Source organism: Lampris incognitus, chromosome 7 (assembly GCF_029633865.1).
Source record: "Lampris incognitus isolate fLamInc1 chromosome 7, fLamInc1.hap2, whole genome shotgun sequence".
Lineage (NCBI taxonomy): Eukaryota > Metazoa > Chordata > Actinopteri > Lampriformes > Lampridae > Lampris > Lampris incognitus.
The window spans coordinates 62411793-62425024 of NC_079217.1; the positions used below are offsets into that span (position 1 = coordinate 62411793).

The 13232-nt window shown below is 46.2% G+C and overlaps 1 protein-coding gene across 1 annotated transcript in view; it reads right to left on the reverse strand.

Moving 5' to 3' along the window:
* Positions 1-13232, reverse strand: part of LOC130115679 (mitogen-activated protein kinase kinase kinase kinase 5-like) — a 74095-nt gene that overhangs the window by 39389 nt on the left and 21474 nt on the right. Inside the window, 5 exon segments of the mRNA XM_056283446.1 lie at positions 3441-3488; positions 4160-4215; positions 6378-6442; positions 7343-7433; positions 9466-9523. Of these exon segments, the coding sequence (XP_056139421.1) occupies positions 3441-3488; positions 4160-4215; positions 6378-6442; positions 7343-7433; positions 9466-9523 (318 nt within the window).

Genomic DNA, 13232 nt, shown 5'->3' on the forward strand with positions numbered 1-13232 from the left:
TGTTCCTGTTTCAACCTTTCTGAGCTCCGTGAGGCTGTGTTCCCACATCCTGAATGGGACTCCGCACAAATCGCTCCGAGAAAGACGGTCAGCGCACCGTTATCGTGGAAGACGCCCATCATTCACGCAAGGTATCATGGGGGCTAGCAATAAGGTGGATATATGGATGGATTATTGGTGGATATCTTGAAAACATCCTTCTTTTTTTCAAATTTCCCCCCTTTTTCTCCCCAAGTGTACTTGGCCAATTACCCTGCTCTTCAACATTCGGCTTCCCACCCGCAGACACGGCCAATTGTGTCTCGTAGAGACGCCCGGCCAAGCCGGAGGTCACACGGGGATTCGAACCGCCGAGGTCACACGGGGATTCGAACCGCCGAGCCCCGTGTTGTTTGGCAACGGATCTTGAAAACATCCTGTACTACAATCCGCCCCCTTCTTTTGCTTAAGAGCGTTGTGACTGTGCAAACTGATTTGACAGCATGTAGTGACCAATGGAGAAGTCAGCTTGCAAAGCACTCTCCTGATTGGTTGATAAGGAGCGGTCGCAGACAAAATGTTCTGTCTCTGTTTACAGTTTCTAGGGCGGCCACAGGGACCGGATGTATTTCTCAGTGTGTCTTCTTACTTGATAGCTGTTGGCATGCAGAACAAGTTTGAGTGTTTGACCAAATATTATTATAAAAAGTATTCAATATTAAATTTGCTGGTAGCCACTTGTCTGTCCATCAATCTAGGATTGATGGATGGACTGACTGACTCAGAAATACACACACACCATTCCTCAAAAAGTTATCACTTGGCCTCTGAGCTGTACTGAAATATCGATAATTGTTGCGCGCTGCAATAAGAAGAGCAAAGTCCAGCTACGCAACAAAACTCGAACAACAATTCTCTCCCAGTAAGTTTCACGCAAGGCTTGAAAAACCTATTCCACCAGTCATGCCCCCTACTCCTACTCCAATGCCACCCACCTGCATCCAGGAGGATGAGGTGAGAGCGACATTCAAGAAGCTGAACCTTAGGAAAGCAGCAGGGCCAGACGGCATCAGTCCGGCTTTGTTGAGCCACTGTGCAGCACAAATTGGCCTCAATATTTTCCACCATCTTTAACACCTCCCTAAGCCAATGTACAGTCCCACAGTGCTTCAAACTCTCTACCATCATCCCTGTGCCAAAGTCTTCAAAGATCACCTGCCTCGATGACTTCAGACCAGTTGCCCTAACATCAGTGGCCATGAAAGCATTTGAGTGCGTCATTCTGTCACACTTGAAATCTTGCACCTCCCCAGTGGTGGATCCATATCAGTTTGCCTATCAAGCCAACTGGTCTGTTGAGGATGCAGTTAGCATAGCCCTGCACCATGCCCTGCAACACCTGGAATCACCAAACGCCTACGCACACATCCTGTTCATAGACTTTAGTTCCGCCTTCAACTCCACCAACCCACTCAACTCTTTACCATACTCTTAGATATGAACATTGACCCAGCATTGCCACTGGATTCGGAGCGTCCTGTGAAACAGGCCACAGAGGGTGAAGGTTAATAAGCTAACCTCACACCCTCTTCCCCTCAGTATATTGTAGGCCTCATCGCCAACAATGATGAAACCCAGTACCGCACTGCAGTAGACCAAGCTGTCACTTGGTGCACAAACGACAACCTTCTGCTTAATACAGCCAAAACCCAAGAGCTCGTTATTGACTTCTGATGCATCCCGAATCCCAGAACACCCATACAAATGAAGGGAGACCCCATCACCACCACCCACTCTTTTAAATCCATTGAAACATCCATCAGCAATAACCTGAAGCGGAAAACTAACACTGGACACATCACTGCAAAAGCTCAACAACCACTTTACTCTCTTAGGCAGCTTAAAAATGCCGGATCAACCACCAACTGCTCGTTCTGTTTTACTCAGCCATTATCCAGTCCAGCATAACATCTTCAATTACAGTATTGCAGTATTACAGTATGGTACGGCGGCACAGACAGTCAAACACGGAAAAAACTGCAGCGGATTGCCAACAAGGCATCCAAAATCCTAGGCAACCCACTCCCCTCAGTTGAACCTCTACATGCTGACCGGACTGTAAAGCGAGCAAAGAAGATCACCTCCGACCCCCTCACATCCTGCTCATCGCCTCCGCAGTCATGCTGCAAATACAGAGAGACTGAGACGGAGTTTCTTTCCTCAGGCCATCAGGACTGTCAACTCTGACCTTACCGGGGCCCCCCTTGCAGACCCATACTGCCCCCCTCACACACAGTAAGGCAACCGACTACACATAACTCACATTATGTACATACATACCTCATATTTCAGTACATATATACCTCAGATTTCTATTTTTAAGTGCTTTTACTGTATATATTGTGCTGTCTGTTTTCTTTTTAAACAGAGTTCTTAACTGTTAATTGTATATTGTAAATTGGAATGCGTGTGTACCTGTTGTGCTTTGTTGTTTGCACATCTCGGAGCTCGTACCTTTTTTCATTTCACTGCACTCGGGACTTGTACTTGGGTGTACGTGACAAATAAACCTCTTGAATCTTGAATCACCTCTTCCAGCTTCTTCCCTCAGGAAGGCGCCACAGGTCACTGTCCACTAGAACTAAATGCTTCGCAAACAGTCCCCCCCCCCCAGCCATCAGGACTCTGAATTCCTCCCTATAGTCCCTCCTCACACACCACTGGCATAAACACCACCATTCACCCGTTATGCCTGATATGCTTACTTCTGTTATTGCGTAACCGTATTGTTCGTGATAACATGTGGAGTGTCTGTTGTTGTCCATGTATGTGTTGTGCTGCAGAGTGTAAAGTGTACCAAAAACAAACCCCACCGGCCGTGGTCGTGTGGCTAATAAAAACAATCAATCTACCTATCTGTCTGTCCGTCTATCTATCTATCTATGGTAATGTGAAATGTATCACTGAGTCATAAATGAAACCATTACATTGGGGGTAATGTTAACGAGGGTGTAATGTGACATTTGACACCACGGCATAAAAGAAACGTGGCAAACAGTCTCTAAATGGGCTGCGCATCTTTTAGCTGGTCACTGAACATAACGCTCAAACGCCACACACCGACGTGACATCCCAGCGGCTAAAAATATGAATTCTCAGCAGGTGAAAATAAGATTTTATAACAATTTCAGTGACCTCAGTAATATATCCAGCACATTTGATCAATTGTATCATTTTCCAGGTGTTTTCCATGACTGGAAAACGAGTCTATAAATTTCCAGGTTTTCCTGGGTAGCCAATGACAGAAACGTCAATATCTTGATCAATATCTTGGAAGCAGAGAGCATTCTGGGAGATATACGGACCAATGGGCGATGTCATTCTCTTAGGGGCCAATGGGAAACAACAGATGGGGGAAAAAGCAGAGTATCAAAGTAACGTTCCCTGGCCGCTCCCCTGACCTTGATGTCTCTGTGGATCTTCTTCTTTCCATGGAGGTAGTCCAGGCCCTGGTCAGACACACAGTACACATGCAACAACATGGCGTCAGTATGCTTTAATCAACTGAGTTTGACCTCTGAATCGATGAAAGGATGAAGGAAAAGTGCTCTGCTGCTATCAATGTCCATGTGCATCTCAGTCTGCTGTTTGGATGGAGTAGGTGGAGGTGTTAGGAGTACTGACAAATTCCTACTCAAGTAAATGTACTGATACTTTAGTGATGATATGCTTGAACACGAGTAAAAGTATTGGTTACGGAAATTACTCCAGTAAGAGTAAACGAGTGTCTTTACTGGAAAAACTACTTGAGTGGATACTTTGTGAGTTACGTTTGTTCTTTTCATGTCTACAAACAAACCTCCAAAAAGATGGGAGATATTCTTTAGCTGCCGAAGCCTATAGCACTGGAAGGAACTTGGACATACTGTGACTTTTGATTTGAGATGATTTATAATCAAGTATTCAACTTTGCTATTTTTATTCCAATAGCCATTATTATGAGTTACTGATACAGGGTGTTTTTTAGGAGATTTAGTACATTGCCAAGATAAATTTGGTTTGTTTATTATACTCAAAATGTTACAGGGAAAAATGTACTCAAGTACTGTAACAGGAGCAGCTGTGATTTTGTGTTTTGCACATCTGTGAGTAGGTCGTTGGTAATATACTGTGGTCCTACCTGCAGCGTCTCCCTGCAGACGAAGGCTATCTGTGGCTCAGACAGAGGACCAGTCACTAAGGGGGTACAGAAAGGAGTTACTCAGTTTTTGTCATAAGAATACATGGTAACACTTTAGTATGGGGAACGTAGTCACCGTTAATTAGGTGCTTATTAGCATGCAAATTAGCAACATATTGGCTCTTAATTGATCATTATTACGTACTCATTAATGCCTTATTCTGCATGGCCTTATTATGCAACCAGTAAGCCATTAACTATGAGTTTTCCCTCTATGACCTCAGAAGTATTGCTTATTAGTAGTACCATCTCAATATGCTTTGCTTAGTATGGCCTTTATAAGGTGGTAGTACCACAAGAAGAGTTATTCTCCCTTACTGACACTTAATGAATATGGTCTGTTCTTACATAACAACACACAAAACTACAAGTGTTCATAGTGTTAAATTACTGTAAATTAAGTTTTTGTTACTTAGAATATGTTCCCCATACTAAAGTGACATCTTGATCATTACTAATTCACTAGTAATTAAGTTTTTTTATGTTCCCCATACTAAAGTGACATCTTGATCATTACTAATTCACTAGTAATTAAGTTTTTTTATGTTCCCCATACTGAAGTGTTACCGAATACATCACATAGGGAGAAACAGACAGACACCGTTACTGACAATGGACGACCTTATCTATCCTCGAACCCTCGATTCGGATGAACAAAAACTCCACAGGTGTGTTAATGGTGTGTGGGGGGGTGGGCATCTTCCTGTTTTGTTTTTTGATACAACTACTGTATGTCTATGAAACACAATTGTGACTTTTTTTCCTGCAAAAGGTTGTGTAGTTTCACCATTTGGTTTCCAGTGCTCCACCTCTGTTGAAACAAGCTGGCACTACTGCTGGCCCCGCCCCCTCCCTTGACAGAAACAATGGCTGCCCAATCAAAGGCTACTGTGCGCTCAGCGTGGGCGGCCTTATGCCTAACCTGAGTTAATTGTTCCCACTGTGACGTCACTGAGGGGCAATTCTGATTTGGTCCCATGCAAAACTGGTGGAACAGACTAATTAAGTGCTGTAAAGGCATGAAAATGGTTCTCCTCGCTGACAGCCAACTCTACCCCCAGACTTAACAAACCTTGTTTTCCATGATACCCCCACCTTAAAGGGAGGGCTACCACACTCAGTGGTAGCAAAACAAGTAAACGTCATCGTCCGACTGTTTTGGGGGGGAAGGAATAACAAGAGGAAAGCGCTCTCGTGGCTCCCACAGACAGGGGACGAGGTGAGGTGGGATTCCCTCCCCGTTAGATCTGCCCCGTCCTGCGGACTCCTTCAGATCTCATCTCCGGAGACCAGAACCATAAGAGAGGGAAAGTCCCATAGGCCAGTGGTTCTCAACCTTTTTGGGGGTCCTGGACCCCCTGCGTATTTTTGATCTACCCTGAGGACCCCTCCACCTGATCTTGGGGGAGGGGGGTGGCAATTTGATAGAAACAGTAGAAACTGCATTTTAAATTGCATTAGAGCATTTATTCACTCTTTGGGGCAAAAATAAGAGCTTTCAGTTGTAACTTAGATATAGTTAACAAAACAGAATTCTTATGCAGTAACTTTCAGATATATGTAACGTAATCCTATTTCTATAAATGTGATAGGATCTTTTTTTAAGATATTTTATTTTCACGGACCCCTTGCAATTACACCACGGACCACTAGGGGTCCCGGTTGAGAACCACTGCTGTACGCAGACAACATGGCGGCAGACCGTCTGGGCGCTGTGACGCGGAACGGAGCGACGCGTAGACTAAATACAGTCTCGGTGACCACGACGTCACCGCAGAAACGAACGATTTAAAATAGAAACCCCCCAAAAAATACCACGAAGCCGCGTTTTGGACTCTTCAGTGGAACTTCTGGCGCAGCGACGACGGTACTTCCGCTAGCGTAGCCGCTAGCCACGGCTACCCGCGCGCCTCGCTCCCTCCCTCCCTCCGCTACTTCCGGGCCTCGCGTGAACCCAAGAACGTCTCCACGTATTCGACACCGTGAGCTAGAGCGCCCCCTCGCGACCGGGATGAACATTCAAACGAACGCCAGAAACGTTAGTAAAACACGTCGCGAAGCGTGGGCGTTACGGAAACCGGTCGACGTGCACAAGCATTAACGTGGACACGCACATACACACTCACACGCACACACACGCACGCGCATGCGCACGCACCGTGGTAGATGTCATGCAGGGAGCCTCCTCCACAAAACTCCATACAGATCCACAGCTTGTTGGCGCTGGAGACAGGACAGGTGGAAGAAGGTGGATGTGGACATGTTAGGTGTTATTTGATATGAGAGGAAACGGGGCCGGGGATGGACAGACGGAGACGGTCAACCCGGGCGAGACAGAGGGATTGTTGGAGAGAGAGGAAGAGAGAGAAGCAAACAAACATGGAGACAGAGAAAGCATAAGAGAGAGAGAGAGAGAGACTGTCCTACAAACATGGACAGAGACAAACACAGCTGAAAACTAGTAAGATGGAGTGATTCAGAGAGAGAGGCGGATAGAGAGAGAGAGAGAGAGAGAGAGAGAGAGAGAGAGGAGAGAGAGAGAGAGAGAGAGAGAGAGAGACTGTCCTACAAACATGGACAGAGACAAACACAGCTGAAAACTAGTAAGATGGAGTGATTCAGAGAGAGAGGCGGATAGAGAGCAAGAGAGAGAGAGAGAGAGAGAGAGAGAGAGAGAGAGAGAGAGAGAGAGAGAGAGAGAGAGAGAGAGAGAGAGAGAGAGAGAGAGAGAGAGAGAGAGATACTGTCCTACAAACATGGACAGAGACAAACACAGCTGAAACTAGTAAGATGGAGTGATTCAGAGAGAGAGGCGGATAGAGATAGAGAGAGAGAGAGAGAGAGCAAGAGAGAGAGAGAGAGAGAGGCGGATAGAGAGCAAGAGAGAGAGAGAGAGAGAGAGAGAGAGAGAGAGAGACTGTCCTACAAACATGGACAGAGACAAACACAGCTGAAACTAGTGAGATGGAGTGATTCAGAGAGAGAGGCGGATAGAGAGCAAGAGAGAGAGAGAGGCGGATAGAGAGAGAGAGAGAGAGAGAGAGAGAGAGAGCGAGAGAGAGCGAGAGAGAGAGAGAGAGAGCGAGAGAGAGCGAGCGAGTCACGGGGAGGGAGACAGCTCACCGTATGTAGCTGCCATAATATGCAACTATATTTCGATGTTTGCAGCTCTTCACGATGACAATCTCCTGCTGAATGATCGAGAAGTCGTCCTCTGTGGGACCAGCCAGACAGACAGACAGACAGACAGACAGACAGACAGACAGACAGACAGACAGACAGAGGGATGGAGAGACAGACAGACAGGTCATATTACTACGTGACACATCCTGTACTCTCTACTCACCCGTGTTATGTCGTTGGAACGTGTCAGCGGTGCCCCTGTTGGCTGGGTTTAGTTCAGGTCGGCAGGATCTGCAGGCACCTCGTGTGTCTTTGTTCCCTTTTCACTCACGTTTACTGACACGGCGACATCCAGACACGTCCTCGCGTCGTGGCCTCAGCCGGCTCTACTGCATCAGCACCTTCTAGTATGTCTGCAGCGCTGATTCATACAGGCTTCCCACGATAAACGTAGTATATATATATATATAGAATTGTGTCCTATCATCTGCTGCTGCATTGGTCCAGTTCTGTCCTGGCGATCACTTGACTTTATCTAATTCAGTCCAGTCAAGTAGAGTTGGGAGTACACAGGTCCGTCCACGCAGCTCCACTTTGACTGGTACATGACTACGGGTTCAACCCTGTGTGACTTGACCCGTACAAGTATATTTACTCTGTACAAGCGCTTAAGCTAGCGAACGCAAATACAGATGAGAGAAATGGCTAGCTGTGGCTGAACGGCACAACGAACCCAAAGCGCCGTGTGAGACGAGCTTCCTGCTCAGCACAACCTACCAGAACCACCCGGCGAGTCTGAGCAAGACTCGGGCTGGGGAAGCTCGGAGCGGCCTTACCGCACAGGTATTGATGACTGCTAATGTTCAGAGGTGTTATGAGTCACAGGTAGTAAGACTCCAGTCTTGGTACTCGAGTCCCAACTACCAAAACTTTGAGTTTCAAGTCTTCAACAAGTCATTGTGCGCTCGTCGACAAATGTAATGCCGTTTGAAAACGTGTACTACTACATTTATGCAAATCCTTATGCAAATCCTTATGCAAATCACGGGTGCGTCTTGAAATTTGAGTTGTTACAAATTGGTTCAAAGTGGATCTGTGATTATGGACATTAAGCGCTCGTTGGCCGCACACTTTTTGGAAAGCGTTTCTCCTTTGGGCTCGGAGGGGCCGTCGAGTCCTTCGAGTCAAGGGGCTCAAGTCCAAGTCCAGTCACGAGACACTGGTGTCAGAGTCGAGTTGCGAGTCTTTCCCAGTTTTGTCTCCCCGGGCCTAAAGTCATCTCATTGGTGACTTGAGTCTGACTCAAGTCCAAGTCATGCGAGTCACATGACTTGGACTTGAGGTCAAACCTCTGGGTGCCAGAGCCGTCGAGTCCTTCGAGTCAAGGGGCTCAAGTCCAAGTCCAGTCACGAGACACTGGTGTCGGAGCCGAGTTGCGAGTCTTTCCCAGTTTTGTCTCCCCGGGCCTAAAGTCATCTCATTGGTGACTTGAGTCTGACTCAAGTCCAAGTCATGCGAGTCACATGACTTGGACTTGAGGTCAAACCTCTGGGTGCCAGAGCCGTCGAGTCCTTCGAGTCAAGGGGCTCAAGTCCAAGTCCAGTCACGAGACACTGGTGTCGGAGCCGAGTTGCGAGTCTTTCCCAGTTTTGTCTCCACGGGCCTAAAGTCATCTCATTGGTGACTTGAGTCTGACTCAAGTCCAAGTCATGTGACCCGAGTCAGACTCAGGTCACATGACTTGGACTTGAGGCCAAACCTCTGGTATGGACTTGAGGTCAAACCACAAACAGTAGATTAATCATTTGTGTGTGTGTGTGTGTCATGTTTGTCCTTCTTTCTCACTGTTGGTGAATATCTTGTTCTGGGTTTATGTGCCGCTTATTACTGTCATGTATTGTGTTGTCATGGAAACAGGAAAAATAACCAAATCTGGTCATAAACAATCCTCTTGGAGCATCCCCTAGGGTTTTTTATACCACGCTGCACTTTTGCAAAATTAGGTTTTTGAGACAAGTCAAGTCGAGTTGAAGTGAGCTAAAACTAGCCAACACTTCAGCAAGACACCAAGTTTCTGAATCTTTAGGGTAAAAATGTCAAAAGAAGACAGTGGTCTGTCTCACCTGGTTCCATCTTGATGACCTTGATGGCTGTCAGCTCTCCATTTTGCTTGTTACGAGCCTGCACACACACACACACACACACACACACACACACACACACACACACACACACACACACACACACACACACACACACACACACACACAGGTTAGAGTTTTGCAGTGTTGCAGGATGTAAAGCCTCACACTGTCTGGATTACGCCCTTCTCCTCCGTCCTCTCTTCCTCCCCCTTTTTCCTGTCTTCTAATTTATCGCTGCAACTATCTAAGCTAATCTTGATAAGCTTGATTTAATCAGGTTTTGTCGAACACGTGTCAGCGTCTGTTTCTGTGTCCGTGTCTCCTCGTGAGCTTGCTGTCATTTTTCATTTCCGGGTCTCCTTGCTCCGTGGTGATTGGCCCCCTCTTGGGGGAAGCGGTGCTGATTGGTTGTTCAGCTGATCAGACGTGCTGAAGAGGGGGACCGGTGGCGGCTACACATATAGGACCAGAACCCTGTGCTCCTGTCATCCCACAGATCTTCCAAAGCACAGCTCTACGTAAAACGACCACGAGCGGTCAAAATGACCGCGCGTAATTTGCGCGTCATCGCTTGCGTCATTTCGCTATTTATGACGTGTGTTGGTGGCGTCATTTCCTTCGTGAAGTTCGTTGCTCTGTCCTAGAAGCACACTAGCGCCCTCCAGTGGAGAGAAATAGTCTAAACTCGACGTGTGATGATGTCCAACATGTCTGGTCACAGACGCACCATGACTACCACCGAGGCGCTGCGGTGTGTACAGGCGTTGGACAGCGGCCATTTTAAATTGTTTAAAAATAGTATTAAAGTTGTTAAAATGTTAATTTTGACGTCAGTTAGTTTCCTAACAGACACACTAACACATGTAATGCATTAATATCTCAACTGGGTATTTACCTTGACAGAATATAGAGTTTAAAAACAGGCCGTCATTTTGACCACCCATGGTCGCTTTAGGTAGGACCCAGATCCGGGCCGGTTGTATCACAGCATCTGGCGCGGAGCCACAAAACGGATCTGCCCCAGTGTCTTCTTGCACAGATCCGGCTTACGGATCTGTACCAGCTTTGGGTCATAACTGGCCCAGATCCAGCTGGGAATTTAAAAATGGCTTCCGACTTTAGGAGGCCACACTCTGGCCAGAGGCGCGGGGCGGTCTAGGGGCGGATGTGGTTCCTATGCGGATCTGCCGGACTGTGGGCGGGTCCGGCCCAGTGCCAGGTGCTATGAGAGGAGTGAAATCCCGGTCATAACGGTCTTATTTTCAACTTGACAAGATTTTTTTTCTCTCTCAAATTCACGCGGTCCTTTGTTGCAGTTGTGGATGATGTCCAATTTATTTTCAAGTCAAAGAAAACACCGAAAACTACTAAGACTTTCTCTCACGCCGTGTAATGCCGTGTAACGCTGTGTAACGCTGTGTAACGCTATGTAACGCGGTGTAATGCTGTGTAACGCTATGTAATGTTGTGTAACGCTGTGTAACGCTATGTAACGCTGTGTAACGCTGTGTAACGCTATGTAATGCTGTGTAACGCTGTGTAACGCTGTGTAACGCTATGTAATGCTGTGTAACGCTGTGTAATGCTGTGTAACGCTATGTAATGCTGTGTAACGCTGTGTAACGCTATGTAATGCCGTGTAACGCCGTGTAACGCTGTGTAACGCCGTGTAATGCTGTGTAACGCTGTGTAACGCTGTGTAATGCCGTGTAACGCCGTGTAACGCTGTGTAACGCTGTGTAATGTCGTGTAACGCCGTGTAACGCTGTGTAACGCCGTGTAGCGCTGTGTAACGCTGTGTAACGCTGTGTAATGCTGTGTAACACCGTGTAGCGCTGTGTAACGCTGTGTAACGCTGTGTAATGCTGTGTAACGCTGTGTAACGCTGTGTAATGCTGTGTAATGCTGTGTAACGCTGTGTAATGCTGTGTAATGCTGTGTAACGCTGTGTAACGCTATGTAACGCTGTGTAACGCTATGTAATGCTGTGTAACGCTGTGTAATGCTGTGTAACGCTGTGTAACGCTGTGTAATGCTGTGTAACGCTATGTAATGCTGTGTAACGCTGTGTAACGCTATGTAATGCTGTGTAACTCTATGTAATGCTGTGTAACGCTATGTAATGCTGTGTAACGCTGTGTAACGCTATGTAATGCTGTGTAACGCTATGTAATGCTGTGTAACACTATGTAATGCTGTGTAACGCTGTGTAATGCTGTGTAACGCTGTGTAACGCTATGTAATGCTGTGTAACGCTCATATGCTTGTTTTAGCTTTTCTTCTGCTCTCATTCAAAACACTTTCCGTTTAATATTGGTTGTAAAACATCACGTCTGAAAAGAGAACAGCCCACTGCAAGCCTCCACTGCAGAAGATGTAGATATGCACAGCACAGAGTAATGCTCAACACAAATATGTAAATACACACACATACACACACACACACACACACACACACACACACACACACACACACACACACACACACACACACACACACCAGCCTTTTGAGGTGGAACAAAAGAGGAAGGTGTGGCTTTTTTCATTGCACAGTGTGTGCAAATTTTGCTCTCTGTGCAAGCACAAAAGTTCAGAACGCCGTCATGTTCATGTTCAGTACATTGCATATGATAATAATAATAATAATAATAATAATAACAGTAATTATTGCACTAATATGTGTTGTATTGTGCAGATGTGTTTTATTAACCCTTATACAAGCAGGAAGTCTTATTGGGATACAACATAATGCTTTTGTTGCTGAATAGACAGTATCGTCACAAGTAAACAGAGGAGGACAGGTATGGTGGTGTCTATCTATGAAGGATATAAAGGGGTGTAGATGTAGAGGACAGTGATGGAGGTGTCCATGTATAAAGGATATAAAGGGGTGTAGATGTAGAGGACAGTGATGGAGGTGTCCATGTATAAAGGATATAAAGGGGTGTAGATGTGGAGCACAGTGATGGTGGTGTCCATGTATAGAGGATATAAAGGGGTGTAGATGTAGAGGACAGTGATGGAGGTGTCCATGTATAAAGGATATAAAGGGGTGTAGATGTGGAGCACAGTGATGGTGGTGTCCATGTATAGAGGATATAAAGGGGTGTAGATGTAGAGGACAGTGATGGAGGTGTCCATTTATAAAGGATATAAAGGGGTGTAGATGTAGAGGACAGTGATGGAGGTGTCCATGTATAAAGGATATAAAGGGGTGTAGATGTAGAGCACAGTGATGGAGGTGTCCATGTATAAAGGATATAAAGGGGTGTAGATGTAGAGCACAGTGATGGAGGTGTCCATGTATAACGGATATAAAGGGGTGTAGATGTAGAGCACAGTGATGGAGGTGTCCATGTATAGCGGATATAAAGGGGTGTAGATGTAGAGGACAGTGATGGAGGTGTCCATGTATAAAGGATATAAAGGGGTGTAGATGTAGAGGACAGTGATGGAGGTGTCCATGTATAAAGGATATAAAGGGGTGTAGATGTGGAGCACAGTGATGGTGGTGTCCATGTATAGAGGATATAAAGGGGTGTAGATGTAGAGGACAGTGATGGAGGTGTCCATGTATAAAGGATATAAAGGGGTGTAGATGTGGAGCACAGTGATGGTGGTGTCCATGTATAGAGGATATAAAGGGGTGTAGATGTAGAGGACAGTGATGGAGGTGTCCATTTATAAAGGATATAAAGGGGTGTAGATGTAGAGGACAGTGATGGAGGTGTCCATGTATAAAGGAT